The sequence below is a fragment of the Sphaerodactylus townsendi genome, linkage group LG06 (assembly GCF_021028975.2).
Source record: "Sphaerodactylus townsendi isolate TG3544 linkage group LG06, MPM_Stown_v2.3, whole genome shotgun sequence".
Classification (NCBI taxonomy): Eukaryota; Metazoa; Chordata; class Lepidosauria; order Squamata; family Sphaerodactylidae; genus Sphaerodactylus; species Sphaerodactylus townsendi.
Genome location: NC_059430.1, coordinates 44,993,451 through 45,019,181, shown reverse-complemented (window position 1 = coordinate 45,019,181; position 25,731 = coordinate 44,993,451). Strand labels below are relative to the sequence as shown.

The 25,731-nt window shown below is 40.6% G+C and overlaps 1 protein-coding gene across 3 annotated transcripts in view; it reads left to right on the top strand.

Moving 5' to 3' along the window:
• SLC17A8 (solute carrier family 17 member 8) overlaps positions 1-13,467 on the top strand; it is a 29,283-nt gene extending 15,816 nt beyond the window's left edge. For 2 of the 3 annotated variants that reach the window (XM_048499112.1, XM_048499111.1), the window contains 8 exons: positions 290-377; positions 3,062-3,148; positions 3,410-3,546; positions 5,762-5,911; positions 6,788-6,920; positions 7,281-7,391; positions 10,574-10,701; positions 12,245-13,467. In XM_048499112.1, coding sequence (XP_048355069.1) covers positions 290-377; positions 3,062-3,148; positions 3,410-3,546; positions 5,762-5,911; positions 6,788-6,920; positions 7,281-7,391; positions 10,574-10,701; positions 12,245-12,574 — 1,164 coding nt within the window. In that variant the 3' untranslated portion in view covers positions 12,575-13,467. The remainder of the gene's footprint in view (positions 1-289; positions 378-3,061; positions 3,149-3,409; positions 3,547-5,761; positions 5,912-6,787; positions 6,921-7,280; positions 7,392-10,573; positions 10,702-12,244) is intronic. The other variant, XM_048499113.1, reaches the window with a different exon arrangement.
• Positions 13,468-25,731: the final 12,264 nt, after the last annotated feature.

Sequence of the window (25,731 nt, the reverse complement as noted above, 5' to 3'; positions counted from 1 at the left end):
AAAACACATATGCTGGGCTGTTCAACTGAGTATTCAGATGACTAATTGGATATATTGTATGCAGATGCCTCACCAATGAATCATAAAGTTTTTTCCAATTTAATGTATGCTTGATCCTATGTATGTTTATTTGAATGTAAAACCCTCTGTATTCAATTAATCACTGTGCATAAATTGCATTCTTAATGACCAAAAAGAAGGTCAGTTTGTTAAAGAGAACAGTGATTGTGTTCTCAAATGAGTTAATTAAATAGAATTTGAATTCTGTGTTTTTTAAAATGTTTGCAAGGGTGTGACCTACCCAGCTTGCCATGGGATGTGGAGTAAATGGGCTCCTCCATTGGAGAGAAGCAGGCTAGCAACCACATCTTTCTGTGGTAAGTTTTCTACTTTGAGATTTGCCAATATAATATGGATTTAAAAAATACAGGGTTTATAATATGGATTTAAAAAACACAGGGTTGAAAAGATACATTTGTCCTAATTTGTTCCATGTTAAAGACAGTTAGGATTTAACTACTCCAGGGGTTGAACTACAAGAAATTTCTTGGACGAAATTCTATCTGAAAATGAGTTGCTTTCAAATTGAGTCTGATCAGTCATGTCTTGTTCAACATGAATGGTTTATATATTCCTTTTTCTTACAACAACAATTTCAATCATGGAAAAACTAAGGCTGATTCTGCATAGGCCAAAAACAGCGGTATGAAAACAGTATGAAATGGTGTAAACCCTTTTACACCGTTTTACACTGTTTTAAACTGTTTTCACACTGCTGTCTTGGGCCCATGCAGAATCTGACTAAGAGTGAATCTTAGGTTCTTTCTCTCTCTCTTGTAAAATCACTGCAAACGTTCCTCTTCCACATTTTATTAGAAGTTAAGATTTCTGCTGGTCTGTTCATTGCTTCCCCACAGGCTCGTATCAATTAGATATCTGTATTCAAACAGTATTTCCATCCTGTCTTGCTCTTGTCCTGATCTCATTTCCTATCTATTCATTGTTACCTTCTCCTGCTAGTACATTAATTCACGCTTCTTCATAGTGTTGGCCACCCCTCTCTCATATCCCTTTCCCCCCTTATGCTGCAGTTATGTTTGCATACTAACTAAGTATAAAGAAAGTGGAGCTAAAATATATTTCTTTTGCTGACCAATGTGCTGTGTTTGATTTAATTTATGCTTAAAAGAGAGATTGAGAAATGCCTTTTAAATCACACAGCAAACCCATAGTGTGTAATTGCAAGTTAAAAGAATTTACTAATGAATTATTCTGAGAGCAGGTCTAAGTGAGCTGTCCACAACTTGCCTGGCAATGGTTCATACCAGATCAAGTGTTCATTAACAAATACTGAACTAATGTCAGATGCAGAAAAAAACACCTGAGTCTAGACATCCTTCAGAATAATTAATTAGTGACACTGGTAACTGCCAGACTAGAATTTCATGGCTTCTCCATATGCAGCTCTCAACAGAATACAAATTAATATTTGTTTTCTTTTAATATTTTACTAGCAACATTGTTTGTACCAAATAGATTAAGCCCTACACCTTAGAAATGTTTTTTCCTATTTTCTTACATTTTATAGCAATGTAGAGTAATTATCTTCCTCAAGGGCTGCTGCTTCTATAAGACTGGTTATTGTTGTAGTTCCACAGTTGATTGCATTGATAAAGACAACTGCACCTGCTGAATGTAGTCAAGCTTCACGATTCTGAAAGGGATAGAGAGTCTGTCCCATGGGCAATGTGAACTCTGTGTGGTGTGGAGTTAGGTGTGCTGTCTGAGAGACATACTGTTTTGTTTGCACACTTTTGATCATGTTGAAGAAAGCTTAGGAACATTGGGATTATATAAATCTTTCCTATCCAAAGCAGAGTAAGTACCTGCTTAGGAGCAGCAGTGGCATAGTGGCTAAGAGCAGTGGCTAAGAGCAGGTGCACTCTGATCTGGAGGAACCGGGTTTGATTCCCAGCTCTGCCGCTTGAGTTGTGGAGGCTTATCTGAGGGATTCAGATTAGCCTGTACACTCCCACACATGCCAGCTGGGTGACCTTGGGCAAGTCACAGCTTTTCGGAGCTCTCTCAGCCCCACCTACCTCACAGGGTGTTTGTTGTGAGGGGGGAGGGGAGATTGTAAGCCCCTTTGAGTCTCCTACAGGACAGAAAGGGGGGATATAAATCCAAACTCTTATTATTATTATTGAAAGACGGAGATGGTGTAACATTTTCAAAGGTACAGGATCTCTAATGTCCACTGGACACTGGAAAATATGGGGTACACTCAGACTCTTTTGCATAAGCTGATATTTGGTCTACCTTTATTTTCTGGTAGGAGGAGGGGGTTCCAAGTGCAACCTGTAGCCATCTTAAAATGAAGTAGGGTTACCTAACTAGGGGAGATACCCTGTGAAGATACTGGCAATATGAATATTTGTTGTCATCTGTAGCCCTGCCTGACTGACACAACCATGGACGTTTCTGAAATAGCAATGTAGCAAGTGTTATTTCCAGCATATTATTTACTTATTTATTTTATTAGACTTTATATCCTGCTCTAGGAGCAGCAGTGGTGAAGTGGTTAAGAGCAGGCATACTCTAATCTGGAGGAACCGGGTTTAATTCCCCTCTGCCACTTGAGCTGTGGAGGCTTATCTGGGGAATTCAGATTAGCCTGTACACTCCCACACATGCCAGCTGGATGACCTTGGGCTAGTCACAGCTTCTCAAAGCTCTCTCAGCCCCACCTACCTCACAGGGTGTTTGTTGTGAGGGGGGAAGGGAAAGGAGTTTGTAAGCCCCTTTGAGTCTCCTTACAGGAGAGAAAGGGGGGGATATAAATTTAAACTCTTCTTCTTCTCTCCCCGGCCAAATGGCCAGCTCAGAGTGGATAAGAAATCCTGCACCTTGGGTGAAATGGGAGGACCCAGTTTTTCTAGGCAGAAATTCTCTAAGAAGAACACCCTACCGTTGTGTGCCATTTGAATTAATAATAAGCAACAGTGACATCCACGTGCTCTATTAACACAGTTGACCCTGTACATGTGCTTTATTTTTTTAGGTTCTTACGCTGGGGCAGTAGTTGCTATGCCCCTAGCAGGTGTACTGGTACAGTATATAGGATGGGCATCAGTTTTTTATATATATGGTAAGTTGTTAAGTAAGCAAAAATTAATGTCATTAAATATTTACAATAGAGTTGCAGGCTACTTTAAATACATATATGTTCAAACTTTGAGAAGGGGGAAGAAATACGGGATTTCTTATTTTTAGATTTGTGGTAAATGTATATAGTAGCCTTTAAAATATTACTGAGATTACCACCAAATGCTTTAACTTTAAAATTATTTGTTGATCAACAAGAAATGGTTAATGGTTGTTACCATCCTGTTTTCTTCCTACCTAACAGGAATGTTTGGGATTTTCTGGTACATGTTTTGGCTTTTGCATGCCTACGAGAGCCCAGCCGCACACCCTACAATAACCAATGAGGAAAGAACTTATATAGAAACAAGTATAGGAGGAGCCAATCTAGTCAATGCCAGCGTAAGAGACCTTTACTAACATCCAGTCATTGAATGGTTGTTATCTTTCAGCAACTAGATCATTGCTAAAAATTGCTGTGGAATTCCATGTTGACAACTGAAAGGACTGTAGAGAATTAGCCACAATCAACATTGTTTTTCATTCAGTTTGCCTTATCATGTTAACATCAGAAAATGGATTATAGATCTATTGATGTTTATCTGAAGAAATCATGTTCTGTTTCATTCATGCAAACCAGAATCCCACTAGACATCTATGTTGAGACTGCATGGGGAGCCATGTTTTCCTGATACATGTGGCTGGTGGGCTTTCAATTTGTGTGAACAGCACAAAATGTAATGTCTCCAGTGGGGAGCTATTCTTGTGACTTCTTAATAGAAACATCTTAAACTGTTGTACCTGTGTGTCTTCTGGAATATCAATGTAATTGCACTGGTACAGTTGTTAAGTATTGATGGAGTTATTAAAGAGGATTCAGGATTACTGCTAGCAGTAAAACTGCTATAGAAGTATGTTTTTCTTCTTAAGAACACACTGCTGAAAAAAGTGTGTGAGATTAGGGTGTGGTGTTGTGTGTATGTGTGTGTGTGAAAGAAACATGAGAATCAATTATTGTAAAAGAGGTTCTTTATTGACAGTCTTCTAGACCAGGGGTAGGGAACCTTTAACACTCAAAGAGCCATTTGGACCCGTTTTCCACGGAAAAAGAAAACACTTGGAGCCGCAAATAATTTTTGACATTTAAAATAAAGATAACACTGTATATATTGGGTTTTTTTTACCTTTTACTCCGCTCATTCTGAGAAGCGCATGGATGTGCCCGCCCTGCTGCCTGCAGGGTGGGCAAGGATGAAGCCGGCGGCTTGGCCTCGCCGACTGCCGGGAAAGCGCCCGCCCCACTCAAACGGGGTGGGCAAGAGGGGAAGCCCGCAGCATGGCGCCGCCCAGCCAGCCGTGGGCAGTTGGTGCGCCCGCCCTGCTGCCTGCAGGATGGGCAAGGATGAAGCCGGCGGCTCAGCCTCGCCGGCTGCCGGGAAAGCACCTGCCCCGCTCCCAATGGGGCGGGCGAGAGGGGAAGCCCGCGGCGCAGCCCAGCTGGCCGTGGGCAGTTGGTGCGCCTGCCCTGCTGCCTGCAGGGTGGGCAAGGATGGGGCTGGCGGCTCGGCTCGTGGAGCCGCAGTGCAAGGGCAGAAGAGCCGCATGCGGCTCTCGAGCCGCAGGTTCCTTACCCCTGTTCTAGACTGTTAGACAAACAAGAGGCCCACAAATATATATCCGTCAAGCTTCTGAAAATCTTATAATGGATTTAATATTATAAGGTTTTGTAAATATAATAGGCTGGAAGTACTTTTTAAACTCCTAATTTCTGAGCTTTTAGGATAAACTACTTTCAGTTTTCATCACTTTCTCAGCACCTTAAGGATTGGCATTTTTAAAAATTCTCTGCATTCTAGCAAAAGCTCTGGTATTTTGTGCCATATAAACCCAAAATTACTTCGTCCGCCTCTGGACTCTTGAGCAGGGGTCCCTGACTTTTTTGAGCCTGCAGGTACCTTTTGAATTCTGGCACAGTGGGTCTCAAAATGACTGCTATGAAACAGCTGCTGTGAAAGGTAGAGCTAGTCATATAATACATGCCATAGCTTACCTGGAGTGACACAGTGAAGATCCTTGTGTTGTGATGGCAGTTGATACTGAAGGAACATTTTTAAAAATATGCACAGACAATCCAGTCTCCAACAACCAGAAACCTTGCTGGATCTTCCCACTTTCTAAAACCATTTGGCAGGCTCTAGGAAAGGTTTTGGCGGGTGCCTTGGCTCCCATGGACACCATATTGGGGACCTGTGCTCTAGAGTTTCAGTTTCAGTAGTGTTGAACTCAGACACTTAAATAAATTGTGAAACTGATATTAGAGGGGACCCTCTGGTCTATGCAGAGGCAGCTACACAACAGCAGCGATTCCAATCTCTGCACATAGGATTGATGACAGGCCCAGAGAAAGAAGTCCTGTCCATTTAAGCTTAAAGTATAGAAATGGGAAGTTGAACTTTTGCATGGCATTACACCACTAGATAAATGACATCACAATTAAGCCTCTATTAAAGAGGCAGTTCTTCAGGCCTGTTGGTAACCCTATTTGCACAGGATCAATTGTCATTCCTGTAGCTCCTAAATTACAGACTTTCTAATATTCTCCTATTCTTTCTTCTAGAGATTTAGTACCCCATGGAAACGGTTTTTCACCTCAATGCCAGTTTATGCAATCATTGTGGCAAACTTTTGCAGAAGTTGGACTTTCTACTTGTTGCTAATAAGTCAGCCTGCTTATTTTGAAGAGGTCTTTGGATTTGCAATAAGTAAGGTAAGCAAAACAAATGAAACCATCATGTTTCCCTATGGGCCTGTTGATAAAGTGTTGTTATTATTCCCTTGAGGTCATTAATAAATAGGGCTCTTGATTTGACATGATATTGAGGTGCAGCGGCTAGAGTGTCAGACTAGGATTTGGAGAACCCAGGTTCAGATATGTACTCTGTACATGTAGGAGGAAAGGAGGCAATAGCCATGAAAACTTTCACGTACATCTAGAGGAGGTCTTACAGCTACACAAAAGTGACCACTGTGAGGGAAAGAGGCAGGATGGTGACACACCCCAGTGCTGTAATGAGTTCCCTAGGATCTCAAAGCCACAAGTACTCTGAGAATAATGTTAGATATTCATGAAGTAATACAGAAATCATACTCTGTGCTTAGAAGTATGATCTGATGAAGTTAGAAATGCTTCCTTCACCCTGCTGACTTTGATTCCAGTTATTTAATACCTTGGATCCAAAGTGCCCCTTGCGTGAGCAGAAATAGGTTCTGCTTGCTCAGTCAGGAAGAACTTTGTCATTTCTCACCTCCTGTATACATAATCCTGCTTTGCTCACTGTTATGGAGAGTCCATTTAACCTCAAAACCGATTTATTCGTGGGAGAGTAGAGGCTACAGCAGGGATGGGGTGGGAAATTGCTACAAGATGAAGTGAAACATAATTCTTTGGATTCAAGACATAATAAATAAGTATTTATTCAGAGGCTCAGATTACAGGGAGCTTCCAGTGGTCTCCCAGCTAAGCACTGATTTGGCCCTGCTTATCATCTTGGTCTACCAAACTGGATAAAACAGGAGCACATGCACAGTCTTTTTGACACAAATATAAATGTGCATTCATAGAGTTATGCATATTTATTTTCAGGTTGGTCTTTTGTCTGCGGTTCCACATATGGTCATGACAATAATTGTACCCATTGGAGGGCAGTTGGCTGACTTTTTACGAAGCAGAAGGATTTTAACAACTACTGCAGTAAGAAAAATCATGAACTGTGGAGGTATTGTTAGATTTCATAGATAAAATATTTGAACGATGTATTAATAATGCAGAAATCTGCTTTGCTTTTTATAAAATCTAAACTTTGATATGTCTTCGTATCTGGAACCTTTTTTTCAAGTGCACATCAGAGCAGGACTTCCTTTTGCAGAAACTGTGTTGATTTGCCATCAGCAGGCTTTGTGCGTAATAGTTCTTTCTTTAATAAATGATTCTGTTAATTTATGTTAGGCTAACTGACCTGTAATTTCTGGAATTGTTTTTTAAATAACAGTACTTGACTGGACAGACTGTCAAGACATTTTTGCAAACAGAATGTTTCAAAGTATTTATTATTTTTCTCCATATTTTCAATTTTCAGGATTTGGGATGGAAGCTACCTTGCTTTTGGTGGTTGGCTATTCTCACACAAGAGGGGTCGCCATTTCTTTCTTGGTTTTGGCAGTAGGCTTTAGCGGATTTGCGATTTCAGGTAAACTCTTCATTTTATAAACAGATTAGGAGAACAGTTTTAACAGTTAGTACAGCCCAGTTAGTACAGATAATTGACTTTTACTTCCTCACATGCACATGCAAACTGGCAAAACAACCCCTGACATTCCATGACAGGACACTAACTGATTGAATCCTTTCTCCATCATATCCCTGGAATGGCTATTTAAGGCCCTGTGTTTCAAAAAAGGTGAAGTCAAGTAAAGGAGAGCAAGAGTAACATGGCAGATACTGAGAGGTTCCAATATATTTGAGTGTTTCTTAGATAGGAAAGTCCTACTAAGTGCTACCTTTTCCATTATGGCCACATTGCGTTAAACAAAACCATACCTGGTGGAATTTTGTCTTATGCCCCTTAAAGATATAAAACCCCTCAGTTCCTTAAGAATGGGGATCTGGAGCCATCACTTGCACAAAACATTTGCTGTAGTCTCATGTGGCCCTTGTTCCTGGCAGAATCATAGAACCATAAAGTTGGAAGAGACCACAAGGGTCACCCAGTCCAACCCCATGCCGGAACACACAATCAAAGCATGCCTGCCAGATGTCCATCCAACCTCTGTTTAAAAATTTCCAAAGAGGGAGACTCCACTACCTGCTGAAGCAATATATTCCACTGTCAAACAGCCTTTATTGTCAGGAAGTTCTTTCTAATGTTTAAGAGGAATCTCCTTTCCTGTAGTTTGAATCCATTACCCCATGTCCTAGTCTCTGGAGCAACAGAAAACAAGCTTGCTTCATCTTCGACATGACATCCCTTCAAATATTTAAACATGACTATCATGTCACCCCTTAACTTTCTCTACTCCAGACTAACCATACCCACCTCTCTAAGTCTCGCCTCATAAGGCATGGATTCCTGACTTTTACCATTTTAGTCACTCTCCTCTGGCCGGCTCCAGCTTGTCAATATCTTGAATTGTGGTGCCCAGAACTACACACAGTATTCCAGGCAAGGTCTGACCCATGAGGAATAGAGTGGTGCTATTCTTTCCCTTGATCTAGACACTGTACTCCTACTGATGTAGCCCAGAATTACATTGGCTTTCTTAGCTGCCACATCATACTGTTGACTCATGTTCAGCTTGTGGTCTCCTAAAACTCCTATGTACTTGTTGTCAAGCCAGGTATTGCTCCTCTTATATCGGTGCTTTTGTGTGTGCGTGTGTTTTGTTTAAGTGTAATACCTTATGTTTCTCCCTATTGAAATTCATTTTGTTAGTTTTGGCCCAGCTCTCTGATCTCTCAAGGTCATTTTGAATTATGACCCTGTCCTCTGGGGTATTGTCTACCCCTCCTAATTTGGTATCATCTGCAACTTCTGTTAGCATGCCCTCTATTCCATCATCCAAGTCATTGATAAAAAATATTGACTAACACCAGGCCCAGAACAGAACCCTGTGGTATGCCCTTCTCTTCTGGATCAATATCAGCCATTGGGGAGCACCCTTTGGGTTCGGATGGTCAACCAATTATAAATCCACCAAACAGTTACAATGTCTAGACCACAATTTATAGCTTTTTTGCAACAATATCATGGGGGACCTTGTCAAAGGCCTTCAAGATATGATACATCCACAGCATTATCCTCATCTGCCAAGCTTGTCACTCCATAAAAAAAAGGTAAGATTAGTCTGTCATGACTTGATTTTGAGAAATTTTGAGAAACAAAATGTTGACTTTTAATGATCACAGTATTCCTCATTATTACTGACAATAGAAACCATTTCAAATTGATTTTGCAGCTTTAAACACTTCTTCTCCGTGTGCCACATTCTTCCAAATGTCTGCCTCCCACATTTGGGAACTGCCTTTCTTCTCAGAAACATCCCCTGTCTGTTCCTCATCTAGGACAGACTGCCCCACTCTGTCCAAGAAATCCTCATGCTTCCTAATGTGTTGAAGATGAGATACCTGTGCTTCAAGTCTTCCAAGAGGACAACCAACTTGCACTTGCTGCAGGTGTAGAAAACAAGAAAACAAACATACCACAGCTGTTACAAATGACTGCAACAACTCCCTCACCATTCATTTTCAGTAGTCCTGTACGGGTATGGAAACACAATTCCTCAGCCCAGTTTCCCAGTTCAGCTGACTCAATTCTGGCAATTCTGGCAAGGAGAACCCCCCCCCCCCCGAAGCAAGGGCAGTGGGAAGGACCCAGCGCTCGTCAGCAGCAGCCAGGAGATGACCCCCCCCCCCGAGGACAATGGAATGCATGGGGGGTGATCTAGTGTCACAGTCTGGGGGCTGCCAGATCTCCTCTGGGTGGGTGAGGGTCAGAACTGAGGATGGCTGGAGGTGTTGCTAGGAGGAGAAGCAGCTGGGCTGGGAGCCTGCCACCCCCAGCCAAGGGGTGCCCAGCAGGCCCATGACAGGCTCCCAGCCCAGCTGCTCCTTCAGGTTACGTGGGGGGAGGCGATTTTCACCCCCATGTGACCTAATGGGTGGCACCCGGTGTCAATTGACACCTCCCCATGTCCCTCTGGAAGATGTGCTGCTGATTGGAGGCCATGGAAACAATCTGGGTTGCTTTTGTGCCTTTGCACAGAAACACTTTTCTCTCTTTTTAAAATTTCCTGAAATACATGTGTAGCTGTGCAGGCATACAGAATTGAATCCCCATAGCCATGCCTATCACCCCACAATATGATCGGCTGCACCTGCATAGCTGTGCATGTGCAACAGGGGAAAAAGGGACCTCCCTGCCAGAGCTGGGCAATAATGAACATGATACTGAAGATCGGTCACACTCACTGTCACAGGGAGAAAACATGGGGGACTTTGTACACTGTCATGCACTTGGAGAATCTGTCCACAACCTGTTGGGAGATCTGCACAGAATAGCAGGCAGGCAGATTTTCCCTGACAGTGGACAGCACGAAACTTAAAGTGCATGGGTGGAAGGGAGGGAAATAAAGCATCTCCTGCCTGCTATGTTCTTGTGGGACCACTGCCAAACCGGGATTGTGCAAAAGGATCTCTGGTTTAGCAATTTTTCAAAACCCCAGGTTGAGGGAAATAAAAAAGGCCAAACTCGTTTTGGGAATGGGTCCTGTGCGAAATCCCTCCGCCTCAAAAAACAGTTTGTATAATGTCCTATACCTGTTGTGTTTGGCTTGTGCAGAATCCGCCACTGTTGACTAATTTTATCTGTTACAGGATTCAATGTCAACCATTTAGATATTGCACCCCGCTATGCCAGCATCCTCATGGGCATCTCCAATGGAGTGGGGACACTTTCAGGGATGGTGTGTCCCCTCATTGTTGGTGCAATGACTAAACATAAGGTAACTTTTTTCTTCTTCTTGGAAGCTGTTGAAATACCTGTCAGCGAGTGTTTAAAAACCAGAAGATGTCATTTAAAAAGAGCCAAGCATTCAGTATTTTCAAGACAGGCAAAACACGAATAATCCAAGGTGGACAACAACTGAATGATTTCCAAATTAAAGTCAAATTTTGGTGAGCACCACAGTACTGATAAAATTATTTTCACCCAAATGTTCTCCTCTAGGAAACTCTCCAAAAGCAACATGACTTTCTGTAGACTTCTTCCGCTGTTCTGTGGAAAGAGATTAGACAGACATAAAGGCAAGATAAACCAACAGTCCAATCCAAATTGGGCAGGTGGGCAGGGATGGTGTTGCTCTGGGGCTGCCCCAACCCTCTCCAAAGGGCTTCCCTGCAGTGCTGGAAGCCCCCCCCCCCCAAACTGCTGGAATGAATTCCCCTTAGGGGATAATGGAGATTTGCCACAAAAAAGTGGCATATCTCTGAGGCTGGCTCTGCCAGTGCATGGGGCTGGGTGGGCACTGGAAGCCAACTAATGTTGGCTCCACCTCCCTGGGCTGCCCTTGGAATGCCCATGGTCAAACTGGCAGAGCATTCTGCACCAGCAAACCTAGGCACAGATAATGGCTTCTTGCATTATAGGTAAGGAATACTTTTCTTTCTATTCACTTTCTTTGCACTATAAATTGGTTTCAGTTCTCCCCACCTTAGTTGCCATTTTTCTGAACTAATGAACTAATCCATCCATAGTAGAAAATGCACTCCAATTTTCTACACCCCTTTTAACACACTGAGAATATGTTCTTATATATGGCATTTTCTGCAATGGTGTCCTCCAGTAGAAATCCCTCCCGTAGCTGCATTCCTTGTATCTGATCTTTTTCCGTTTCAGGCCTTAGGTCCTTTCTGTTTGTTCAGGTATTGATTTTGAGAGTTATGAACAATTATTTATTGTTGCTGTATCTTGTTCATTACTTTTGTTTGTATTTTGATATTAAATTTTACAGATTTATAAGTGTATGCATTAGGCCCCTTCCGCCTCTGACTGAGGTCTCTTCCGTACATGCAGAATAATACGCTTTCAACCCACTTTCAATGCACTTTGCAGCTGGATTGTACTGTGCGGAATAGCAAAATCCACTTGCAAACAATTATGAAAGTGGATTGAAAGTGCATAATTCTGCATGTGTGGAAGGGGCCTGAGAGGTATATCACAACTTTTTTTCAGTAAATAAATAAAAACTTGCTTCCCACAGAATGCTGTTATGTCATATTAGCTACATGCATCTCTGAGACCTGGATGCAGTTCATTCTGCAGAAAGACAAACTCAGCCATGAATTTTGGTAGTCCTAATCAGAAAGCGTTTAGACACAGGGAAATATTCATAGGAAAATATTATTGTAAATTGGCAAGTGGTGTTTTTTTTTTTTAAAAAAAATCAGATTAGAAATCAAAGTAGATTGTAACCTGGTCAGTTGTCAGATGTTTCATTTATTGTCTTTCTTATCTGTATAATAATTTGTCCCATGTCATTCTTTTAGACTCGTGAAGAGTGGCAAAATGTCTTCTTAATAGCCGCCCTAGTTCACTATAGCGGAGTGATATTTTATGCTATTTTTGCTTCTGGAGAAAAGCAGGAGTGGGCTGACCCAGAAAACTTGAATGAAGAGAAATGTGGAATAATTGACCAAGATGAACTAGCTGAAGAGACTGATCTGAACAGTGTTAGCCCAAAGAAAACATATGGTGCTACCTTTCAAAATGATGAAGTGCAAGGGAAAGTGCTGCAAAAGCAAAAGGAAGTGATGCAAGATCTAGAAGAACAGACTTCCTACCAATATGAAAATGGAAACTTTCAAGATATGTCATAATATCTGACCATAATTTGTGTAACCATTATGTACCCTGCACAAAACCAAGCAGTATCTATTATTATCTAGTTGTTATTTTGTGAATAATCTTGCCAAATGGCTAGCTATGATATAGTAATTTTCAACCTGTAGCACAGAAAAAGAACAAAGTGGGATGTCTGATATCCCTATGTTCAGCCCTTGATTTCTTTGTGAAGGCCATGGTGTTTTTATACTGTATACACCCCCACTATTTATTTTAACTGTTTCTAAATCCTTTTCAAGTGAACTGTTCATCAGGTGAATATTATCAACAAAGAGGTTCTGAGAAACAGCCATTTTTAGGGATGCAGTTATGTTATTTACTGCAATACCATCATCATCCGTTAACTAAACATGTCTTCGGCACCTAGTACGCTGTAACAGAGAAAGTACTATGGTACAGCTGTAATGCAGCACTTTAAGCAAATGAAAATGAAAACTGATCATTAGATGTAATTTTAGAAAGTCTACTGGGTAGATTTTCACTTCTCAATTCCCTTTTTGCTGGTACAGATAACATGAATGTCCTTGGAAGAGATATTTTTCAAAACTCTTCAGAATATATATGAGTATTCTAATAATGGTTATGATTAGAATGTCTGTATTGCTGGATGCATAAGTTCTGGATGGCTGACCTATCAATCTATATGCACCATGAGACCCTATGCTATTTCTTCAGCTTTGCTGTGATATACTTGCTTGTAATTGAAGGGGCCAGTCCAAGGGACATCTGCACAAATGCCACTAAAATCATTGAAATGTTTGTGCAAGAAAGTAGGTGTGGTCTTATTCATTTCAATGATACTTGCATAGATGAAGCTTCCATTAGGTTGGCCTGATGCTAGACTATGTACTTTTGGATAGGAGGATTTTTTTTAAAAAAAAATCCAGCTAATTACTACAATAAGTTCTTCACACCCAACAGCATGTCAAATATTACTCAAATGTTCTAGATCTTTCCCCACCTTTTATGACAACTGTATGGGAAGCATGCTATATCACTTTGAACTCATTAGTGGCTTTGAAAAGCTCACAGTGTTTTCTGACTGAAGGATTTCAGTAAATGATTGATTGATTTGTTTCACATTATGACTCTCAGTAAATTCAAATGAAATAATTTTGTTACATTGTTGTTCTTGTTCTTTTGCTATGTTATCACACTTGAAACAGCCAGTTAATTCTCATAGTGCTTCTATAAATTTATAAAAAGAGGAACTAACAGGAATTTTGTACTATCATCATGGTTCTTGCCACCCTTTCTGCTATAAGGTGTTCTGTTTTCCTAATGAGATGCAGCTGTCAATCACAGATTTTCAAAGGCCTCACAAACTGAAAAAGATACTTGTAACAAAATAATTATATTTGATTGTTGCCTTTATGTTCCATCAAAGATGACTTTACTGACCTGAGTTTTCCACGCATGCTTAAGATGGTTTTGACTAATTATTTCTGAAGTTTGGAAATGTGGTGTGGAAATTAAAATTACATAGATGAAACTCCTGGATTAGTGAAATTTAGTTCAGAGTATAAACATGTAATATAAAAAATGTTTAATAGTGACCCAATGGGACCTGCAAAATCATTGGTTGGAAGCACTGGTAGCAAGAGTATCCAGTGGTTAAAGGAACTACAGTGGAACCTCTGTTTTCATTGGTAATCCGTCCGAAAAGAATAGATGAAAACCGAAACCGATGAATACCGAGGCAAACTTTTCCATAGGAATCCAATTAATCCATTCTATGAAAAAAACATACCAAAAACATATTTTTGGTGAATAAACATAGTTTAGTTTAATGCTGAAAACAGTAACAAACATTAACACTAGGACCAGCTTCAGAGCCAGTGGACCAATGTCGCACCAGAAAGCTGTCCAAAGAGGTCTGTTTCTGATGCCTCATTAAGATTTGTCTGAAATTGGGCAAGACATTGTCATTAAACAAGTTGCAGAAACGTCCTGCAACAGCTTTGTCCGGGTGATTTTTCTCCACAAACCCCTGCACCTTACTGCAAATCGATGAAAACCGAGGCAAATCGATGAAAACCAAGACAAATTTTTCACTGAAAAAATAGATGAAAACCGAAACCAATGAAAACCAAAGGCAATGAAAACCGAGGTTCCACTGTATCAGAAATTGCCAGCTACCAGTCTTCCAGGGAGCAATAAATACAACCAAGGTAGCTAAGGCCCTTTCTGCACGGGCCTCCGGGCGCCCTCACACCGGCAGGAATTCTGCCGGTGGAAGGGTGGGGGCCGTTCGCACACGAGCGTGCGAGCGGCCCCCGCAGAGGCCAGTGCAGGAGAGGCGGCTCCACACGGAGCTGCCCCTTCCCCATCCCTCTCCCACTTACCTCGTCGCCGCCGTCACCCTGCTGGCCTCCTAAGCCCCGCCCACGCTGCCCTCCGACCTCCAGGGGTCGGAGGACAGCAAGGGAGGGTCTTAGGAGGCCAGCAGGGCTGCACGCACGGCGCATGCAGGTAAGGGAGAGGGAACAGCGTGTTCCCGGCGGTGCTGTTTGCACCGCGCCGCCGGGAACACGCTGTTTACTCAAAAACCTGCAGTTCGAAGGGGTGTTTTTGAGGGCGGCCTGACGCCGTCCTGGGGGAAGGGAAGGGGAGCCAGGTCGGCGCTGCTGCGTTTCAGCAGCGCCGCCTGTGCGAACGGCTCCCTGGGGACGGCGTTTTTGCCGTCCCCAGGCCGCTGTTTTTGGCCCATGCGGAAAGGGCCTAAAATTATCGAAGCAGTATTATTTTCATGTTAATGACAAGCACAGCCGATGCTTTCCACTACAAATAGAGCATTTTGCAGAGACCTGTTTTCTTTCTCTCTTTCCTCACATAAATCTATAGAAGGCCACGTATTTTGTTAGGATTTTCCCCTGAAGCTTTTGGAAGGGAAAGCAATTTGCTTTTAATTGTAAGAAAATTTAAAACTATCATTAGATTTAATAACCATCAAAATATTTCAAGAGATGAAAATGAAATGTTTTTTGGAAGTGAAAGTTATAGGCTTGTATCAGCAGATAACCAAGATCTAGCCTGATTAGAAATCCTGGTGGCAAAAGCATTAGATTTCTACTTATCTCTGAAATATAAGATAGGCTTTTCATTGTAAGAAAATTTAAAACAATCATTAGATTTAATAACCATCAAAATATTTCAAGAGCAAGCAATTAATTTTATACCTATATAAGGACATATGCTCAGCATGAAAATTTAGAAAACGTGCTGACTTTTCACCTGGTGACCTGGGTTCACTGTTGAGTCAGCATGAACTCTTGAATATCCCTTTTGCTTTCAATTCACAGCTGACATATGGTGACCCTGTAGGGTTTTCAGAGGTGGTTTACCATTGCCTGCCTCCATGTCATGACCCTGGTATTCCTTGTTGGTCTCCCACCCCAAACTCTGGCTGATTCCGCACCGGCCAAAAACAGCAGTGTGAAAACGGTGTGAAAACAGTATAAACCCTTTTACACTGTTTTAAATCCTTTTACACCATTTTCACACCGTTTTCACACTTCTGTTTTTGGCCCATGCGGAATCAGCCTCTATCCAGGGCTGGCCCTGCTTAGTTTGTGAGATCTGATGAGGTCAGGCTACCCTGGGCTATTCAGATCAGGGCTTGGCAAATGCCTACCAGCAGGGTGGGATTCAAATAATTTAACATCTAGTTGTTTACAAGCACCATTTTAACAACCAGTTCTACCGAAGTGGTGCGAATCTGCCGAATCCCACCACTGCCTACCAGCCTCAATTTGCCGCCTGTAAAGTAGGAAATGGATTAGCCTACTGCATGGGGGTTCACTATCCTGCTTTGTAGGAGGAAACCAAACAATATTAAAACACTTTGCACATTAATAATATGGTCATGTAGCTGCCCTGTGCCAAACCAGACTACTGGTCCATCTACCTTTGTATGTATACTGTGACAAGTAACGGCTCTCCAGAGTCTTCAATAGAGAAGAGTATTTTCCAGCTTCTGCCACCTGAGATTTTTAGGACTGAATGCAAAATGTATGATCGGCTACTGAGTTATGGTCCCTTCCAGATGACCAGGAGTAGACACAATTTTCCAAAATTTGTCTTTGCCACTTCTACCATTAGTTTCATCCAGCTATCATACACAGTTTAAAGATCTTTGTCATCATCACTGGTTCAGATCTCATCCATATATATGAAAAAGTAAACTTTTTGCATAAGTATACATTACTTTATCCTGACATACCTCAGTTGGGACTCTGCTGTCCATTCTCGCAGATCTGAAAGATCCTCTTGGCACTCTTTACAATGATTTGAGTTTTGACTATACTGAATAAACTGTCATCTACAAACTTGGCCATTTTACTGTTTATCCCTGACACCAGATAATTTATATGTAGCATGTAAATAAGAGATAATGAATTTCAGATATTTAAAAGCACTGTTTAGTTTTATTCATAAACAAATGTTTCAGTGAGATTTCCCCTTTCGTTAGACTAGACTATTATCTAAATATTTTTCATGTTTTAGCCAGTGAGAACACTTAGTCCTGGCAAGGAAATCTGCTCTGGTTCTCATTAGCCACATCATTTTTCCTTCCTCTTTCTTAAGAGTGTTTATATTATTCAGCATATTATGCTTTGCATTTTTCTTATAGATTACATTAAAAAATACAATGATATTAGAAAGATAGCTATAATTCTTCAGTTAGTTGTTTAGCACACACATCCTTTTGAAATAATACATTTGAACACATTTCTACTAGTACTAATTTGTAATCAAGACTTTTCATCGCCTAATATGATTTTGAATCAATTAAATGGTTGGCAGAGCAATGATAGGCCTGAGATGAAATGCCATTAATCTACTGGAATAAATGGGGTCTTCTGAATTTGTTTATTTTAGGAGCTCAGGATCAAATAAATGTGTGTATGGATGTACTTAGCCAGGTGAGGCAGCAAGGGTAACAGCCAAAAGTAATTCCCAATTTCTCACCCCCCATATTACTGCTTTTTCAGGGTAGAGTCCCAAGTGTTAAATAGACATCAAATCAGTTATGTCCTTTGAGGCTCCCCTTCATCAGCATATTAAGACAGTTATATTGGCTGGCTGACTGTAAGGTCATACAGTTGTTTTGGCTACATCCTTTAGATCAGGCCCCATATAAAGTAGGGAAAGTGGTCACATAGAAGACGGCAGTTTTCAACACCAAAGCAGGCACAACCTCTGTGGTGATATGGAGTGGCTACTTTTCATTATACATTATTTCATCTCATTAGCACAGGATAATATTTGCTTAAATATGATTTCTTAGTACTCTGCATTTGAAAGATAACACATCTTAACCCTTCGTCCAAGAAGTTTGCAGTAGTACACATGGTAACCTTTCTCCCCATTTTATAGTCACAGCAATTTTGTGAAGTAGGTAGAGTCATCAAGGTGATGGCTGGACATCTCTCACTATTACAATTGATCTCCAGGCAACAGAGATCAGTTTACTTGGAGAAAATGGCTTCTTTTGGAGAGATTCTATGACATTATAGCTCACTGAAGACCCTACCTTCCCCAACCCCACCCTTTTCAGGCTCCACCCCCCAAATCTCTAGATATTTCCCAAACCAGAGATAGTGTAACCCCCATGCCCAGAATGGGTTGGCCCAGAATGGGTTGACCCAGAAAGGGGTGGAGTCTGAAAAGAAGCAGAATGCTGCAGAACTCAGAGCTCTTTGGAGAAGACAAGGGTACCAGACTCGGACCTTGATTTCTATAAGCCCTTAACACCTTGTTAAGGTAATTGCAATATTATTGGGAACTACTGGGAAGGTAGTTGTTTTTGCTATGTTGTAAATGTTGGAGTTTATTGTTTCAGGGTTTCTTTTGTAGTTGTAATGGGTGAGAGTTCTCCTGGAGACCTTCATCATGTTGCAACCTGTTCATCAAGCCCTTGGAATCTTCAGGAGCCAACCAACTTGCAAAGAAGAATTTGGACTTGGCAATATCAGTAGACTGTAAATAGAAGGACTTGAAATGCAACCTGAACAGGACCTTGAATTGTAACGTTAAATGTTGATGTTTTAAAAGTGTTAATTGTAAAGAAAAGTAAACCATTTTGTTGTTTAAAATTGTTGTTGCAACTCATTCCAAATACTGCCCCACAGAACCCACAGTTAGAGGTTACAATAGCAGCCTTAGAAGTTGGTTAGGTTGAAGGTAATATTATTAAACCAAGGTCACTTAGTGAGCTTTCATGGCAGTGTGGAGATTTGAACCCAAGATTCCCAAGTACTAGCCCAGCACTGTAAACATTATACTACACTGACTGACTTCCAGAGGCCAAATGCTTAATGACTAATCTTATAATACATACTAACTTACATGCACATTATTAGATATAATGGAAAAACCGACACTTCTTTATCATTGCACAATGCCTGATGGTAATCATAGTTTTATCAATATATGGCCTCCAATAAAACTGCCTTGTTAATGTGAGACATACTTTGATCAGTATGTTTTAGTACTGCAAATCAGTACGTGCCAAGTCTGAGTGACACACAGTCCATTGGCATTGATGAGCCTCAACATCCTACAGAATATTCTTTTCAAGATTGTGGTAAGGGGCTAAACAGAAGAGAAAACTGATCAGGAGGGAGAAGCAAATCATCAGAGGGCGTTGGTACTGATATGAATAAAGATTCTTGTAGCTTCTTACAGTTTATTGTACATACCCTTGTTTCACTTTGTTGGTCTATCAGTTCTCTACACTAATAAATCATTCCACTAAACATATCCCAATGTTTAAATTCTTAGAAAATGATATAAATCAGCAATGCTGTATTCAGACATAACGAACAGTCAGTAATACCCTTTTCAACCAAAAGAACCAAGTAGAATTGTAACTTCATTCCCCACATACTGTATTGTCTTTGTTTTTGCGGCAGTCTTTGCTCCATCTGGGTCCTAGTTCCTATCTGGGATCCAAGCGGAGCACTCTAAAACAAAGACTTTGTTCTGCTTTGTTCTTTTTGTTGAAAAGGGTAAAGCTAATGTTCATGCTCACTTTTTCTCTCCTCCCACTACTTTGCATTTAAATACTTCCTGGTTCCCAAAGTTCTCAATTTAACTCAGTTTAATTTCACAGATCTTGGTGGTGGTGCTGGTGGTGCTGGGGGGGATTAACATTACTATGTTAAAACATTCAGCATTTAGGATGCCATAACAAATTGGAATTAAATTGAAGATTTTGAAACAAGAAACTCTACAAATGCAGAAAGGGAGTGGGAAAGAGGGAGCATACAAGCCCAGCCATGAACCAGATTCATGTCTGTCATGAACAAACCAAAGTTAGTTTGTGACTTTTGAATGGAGCCATACATGTTTCTTTTTGTTTCCCCCTTCCGTAAAAAGACAAACATCATCTTGGGGGGGGGGGGCTCCCCTGTGGCAGTTCAGGTTAAAAATTTTTTTTAATGGTGTCTATAGTCTGTCTTTTTCACAGGGACTCAAGGCAGATTACACATAGGGAGTCTGTACAGTCAACAAAATGGAACATTGAGTAGCCAATCCATTAGATTTTAGATGTGACACCAGAAAGAACTGAAGTATTATCATGACACATTCATCAGTACAGAAATTACATAAATAGGATCTAACTTTTAAAATAACCTGTACACATCAGTGTAGATTACAGACCCTAGTCATTTATCCAAGCAAGTCTGTGAAACTTTTTTGTACAGTTCAACCCTATTACCTGTGCAGAAAGAAAACTTACCGAATAGTTTAATTTTGCATATTTGTGGAAAGCCCAGAGAGAGGGAGCTTTTCTGACCCCGTTGGACAGGTCATTCCACAAGGCCTGGGCCACAATGGGGAAAAGGTCTGTATGTGCATTTGCCGATTTTTCCCATTTGCAGGTTTTGCACCTGCAGAAGTCCCTGCTGACTTGAGCAAAGTTTTCAGGTCAGAGCATAGGTAGTCCTGCAAATAAGATGGGGCAAGCCATGAAGGGCCTTGTGATAGCCAATGCATTCAATTGAACCTGGTTACAGATGGGTGGTCGAAGCAGCATCTGCAAAATGGGAGCAATATTCACACTCTGTTTAGATCCTGTTGATAGCTGAGCTACAGCATTCTGGACCATGTGAAATTTCTGAGTTGATTCTGAGGGGTGACCAATGTTTCGTGCATTACAGTATTCTAGTCTCAATGTTAGTGTGGCATGGAACCAGGTGCTCAGGTCAGCGGTATCAAGGTAAGGGGCCATCTTATGAGCTAGACTAAGGTGGTAGAAAGCCTTTTTCACAGTTGCATTAATTTGCTTCTGTCCACTAACAAAGGTGGATCTAGTATAACCCCAAAGATTTAACTGAGTTAGCAAAAATCAGTTGAACACCTTGAAAAGTGGGGAGAATTGAACACCTTGAAAAGTGGGGAGAATGATGCTCTTTATGACCTCCTCCCCCCCAACCTGCATTACCATTTCAGGGATTAGTTTCAATTCGTTCACATTTAACCAGTTAATCATCAAGCCACTTCATTTTCTTCTAGGGATGGATTTTTAAGTAGTGGCTGAATAACCGTTTCTTTGTGTGGCTGAGAGAAGGTGCCTGGGTTAGTGACTGATTTGTAATAGATGCTAAGGTTTTGTTATGCAGTTCTTACCTGATTTTACCAGCCAGGGTGGGCAAAGATCCAGACTACAAATAGTGGCCTTTTCAGATCTTAGGGTCTTGCTCACACCCATCATGGAAACTGGGTCAAAATGATCCCTAAATTGCCCAGGTGATATATTAGGTCTTTCTTCAGGTGCACATATGTTGTAAATGACATCAAGATTAGAGCATATTATCTATATTTTATCAGCAAAAAACTTGGCAAACGTATCACAACTAATTGTCTGCTCCTGGGACATTAGAGGCTTGCATTTAGGCATCAAGAATTCTGAGCTACCATTCAAACTGTAAAAAGATAGAAAAATAAAAAAGTCCCAAGTTGTAGCAAATGGATAGAAACATTAATAGAATACAAAGATATAGTTAGACTTTCTACTTACCTGAAGGACTTACCACTATCATGATACGAAGCTACATGGAAGACTTTCAATCAATATCTGGAAAGAAGATTGAAATAAATAATTAAATGAGAAATAAAAACAGAAACAAAAATGTTAATTTAGTTGACTATCTAGTAACCGAGTCCTGTAAAGTTGTACAACAGATCTTTTTTTTATTTGACCAAATTATTAAATTGATATACATGCTGTGTAGGAATGTAATAAGTTTTGTATTGATGAACTCTTTTTTCATAGTTGTTTGTTTTATTTAACTAAATATTTTAATTAAGTGGTATAAGTTCGCCTCACTTTGGTTTGAGGCATAGATTGAATGGACCCTAAGTGAATCTTGGAATGAATAACTGAAGTAACATAATGTCCATTCTGAATTATGTTAGGAAAGACACTTAGGTAGAAGTTTTACAGTTAACATGCGATAAAGATCAGCAATTAAGAAATGATTAATGAACATTAATGAAATAATAACTCCTGCTTTACAACAAGGAAGTTCAGATAATTAAGTTTGTAACATTGTAATATAGTACTAGTGTATGGTTCTAACAATGAGTTGATATGTATGTGTGTTTTATATACAAATATTAATAAAAAATAACAAAAAAAGAATTCTGAGCTACCATGAACAACTGTGATGAATATGAACTTTCTGGTACTATAACAGTAGAAAAGTCACGTGTATTTGCTGGCCTTACCACCACTTCATTGGTCTTACGATGAGCTCTGTAGTCTGATCTACCTGATTCAGAAAGGCCCCTTCTGTACAGCAAATGTATAATGGGTTGCAGTCAGGATAAAGTAATCCGTTATTCTGTTTTCATGTTCACATGTTTCATGCATCTATGTGGACAGCAATTGGAGCCCAAGAAAACAACCCATGTTGCTGTTGCACCTTTACATGGAGATGCCTCTATTTTTTTTTATTTAGTTCCCACCGATGCATAGCACAAATGAAGCCCCACAGCCATACTGATGTCTCACAAAATGGCCATCTGCACCTGCGTAGCTATGCAGGTGTAAGCTATGAAATTTTTTTAAAAAGGAAAATAGAGGAGAATAAAGCATCTCCTGCCTGGCCATTCGCTCGTAAGTGGCTGCAACCCAGGATTTTTAAAAGACTCGCTAATAGCGTGATTCTCAAAAACTCAGTTTGGGGGAAATAACATGGGGCAGACTCATTTTAGGGGTGGGATCTGTGTGAAGTTGTCCTGCAAAACAGTTTTTTTGCCATCCATGTTTATTGGCCCGTGTGGAATGAACCTTAGAGTTCTCTGCCAGCACCACTCTAGAAGTCCCACAGCCCTTTTCAGATCACTCGATTCAGTGATAAACCAGGGGACTGGGTTTTGTCCCACAGGCTGGAGAGGTCAGCGATGGGCAATCTTGTTGATAGCTTCAAGGAGATTCGCATTCCATGTTTCGACTGCAGTCTCATGTCTAGAGATTGTAAACACATGTTTAGAATCCTAAAGTCCCCCAAAGTTTTTTGGAATCCAGAATTATTTCATGAACCACCTGTGGCAAACTATTTTAACCAGTTCTTCTCTCATGCGGCATGTCAGAGCCAAATTAACCTTGACTTTATGTAGGCAGTAGTCAGCCCTGAAACCAAATTTTCCACAAAGGCTCATTATAAAAGATTAAGTTCCTGCCCTCCTTAGGGTCCTCCCCCAAAATCTACAGGTATTTCCCAACTCAGGGCTGGCAATCTGATGTGACCTCTTTCACGTGTTGGGGCAATCACAATGTGGGTGAAACCCAAGGCAGTCAAATAACCTATACGGTATTGGGCCAGTCCTGGTGAGTTATCCCCTTCATGAATGGGCCAGTTCAGCACTACTTGGGAACTAGGTGGCTGGCAGATTGGGAGCCTAGGGATTCCAGGATTCCTGCTATAGGGGGAGAACTCCTAACATCTTGCTGTTTTGTCTGTCAGTACTTCTGGCACTAATAGGAAGAAATAGAGTGGGGTGGTGCCACCAAGTTGTGGACACACAAGAATTTACACAACTCCATTTTACAAAAATTCAATTTTAAAACCATGGAGTCTGTGAATTTTATGGTATCTAATGGCTGCACTTATAGTAAAAACTGGAAACAATGTCAAGCAAGCCAGCATACCAGACCCTACACCCCCTTCCCTACCTTCTCCCAGGAGTTCTCCCTAGCAACTCTATGGCAGCTAGAGATATCCATTTACAGAATTTCTAATGTCTTGCCTAGTGTAGACTTGTTATGGCCATCTTGGGATGGAAGGGTTGCCAGTTCTGGGTTGTGAAATTCCTGGAGATTTGGGAGTTGAGCCTGGGGAAGGTGGAGTATAATGCCAAGAGTCCACCCTCCAAAACAGCAATTTTCTCCAAGCGAACTGATCTTCATAGTCTGGAGGTCAGTTGTAATTCTGGGAGATCTCCAGGTCCTATCAATTGTGTAAAGAAGTAAGTATGAAGACAGGAGCAAAGGATAAAACACAGACATTATTAGACTGGCAATAGGAGGGCAGAGTCAGCATGACAATGAAAAAAACAAAATTGAACAGAAACCAGAACAACACAGGAAGAAGAAAAGATAACAGCACACATCTATCAAAACTGGAATGAAGTAGTGGTGAGACCTGTGCAGAACTAAGAGGCATGACGTGATGGGAAATTAAACATGTCCCTTGTAGAAGAGGCATACACTATCTGATCAATTCCTGGAACCAGCAAAAGCCTTCCAAACCAGACTCTAATAGTTGCTCTGCAATACAGGGCATATTGCTGGCACCCTGTTCAAAGGTTTCTCGTTTTTAGGAGAGTTACGTAAAATCTTATGCAGCAGTGAGTGACAAAGGTTTTATTTATTTCACATTATTATCTGTTGACTTTAAAGGCCTAAGTGCTGAAGAGATGAACAGCATCTAGTCAATGATTAAACTGATAAAATAAGAATATACAGTACAGACTTAAAATGAGATTTGTTATATCTTTTAAAAAAGCATAACTGTATCAGCTCCAAGGAGGTCTAGCTATTTACATATTGGTTCCCCTTCAAGCACACATGCACACACGCACACATTCAGCTCGTACAACCACTTTCACTCACTGTTTCACAATTTTAAGGCTCTCTATAGATATTTTTCATAAACAAACATTGGTTTCGGAGCTGTACAACATTAAAAAGTTCAGGAAGTGGGGACTGAAGATTACCAAGAGGATACTAACAAAACAGGCTATCAGTTAATGCATACAAACATTAGTGGTTTAAAAGCAATTATTCCTTTAGAACTTCTTAAACTCTGCATGACCTTTGGGGAAAGAACATTCCTAAATACATCATTGTAGAGGATATGTTATAAAAATGCAGTTTTAACTGGAACATTGCAGAAAATAATTTGAATTGCTAAATGTTGCATAATGAGGATCAGATTGGACTTGAAGATGGGAAAGCCTGTGGATAATCTTACATGTTCTCCTGATGTTTTTAAATTAGAGCTCTATTGGCTCAAATTTAGACTGAAGCCATAGCATGGAGTGGGGAGGAAGAGGTTTACTTCTCCCAATCCCAGGGTTTCAAGTTGTTCAGAGAAAAAGTACCCATATTGCACCTATATTATTTTCTGAATGGAGAAAAAAGCTGCTGGGAAAACAATTCTGATCACAAGAACTGTAAGGGTGAATGAGTTAAATCCTTCTTCCCCTAACCATGGCCCTGATCTGGGGTGCTGCCCAGCTGCAATTTCGAACTTTTAAAAAATGGGAAATCTGACAATGGGATTTTCCATTGTGAAATCTAGTTTAGTCTCACTTGATGGAACTATGAAGAACTGTGAGTGTGTGGGATACATGAATTGCTGCAGTTTTGTAGCCAACAATGTACTGGAGCTGTGCATACCCACTGGTTGTTGGATTGTAACTATTTTGTTCAATCTATTTTCTTACATGCAATAAAAATACTTAAAATCTAATTATAAGAAGTTCTGTTTGGATATACTGCCTGCAACTTTGTCAGTCTGCTTCATATATTTAGGAAGTGGCCCTATCTGTTAAGATTACTTGACTATCTAATGTGATAACATTTATTGTTAGCTGGCAATAATTCATCTGTAAT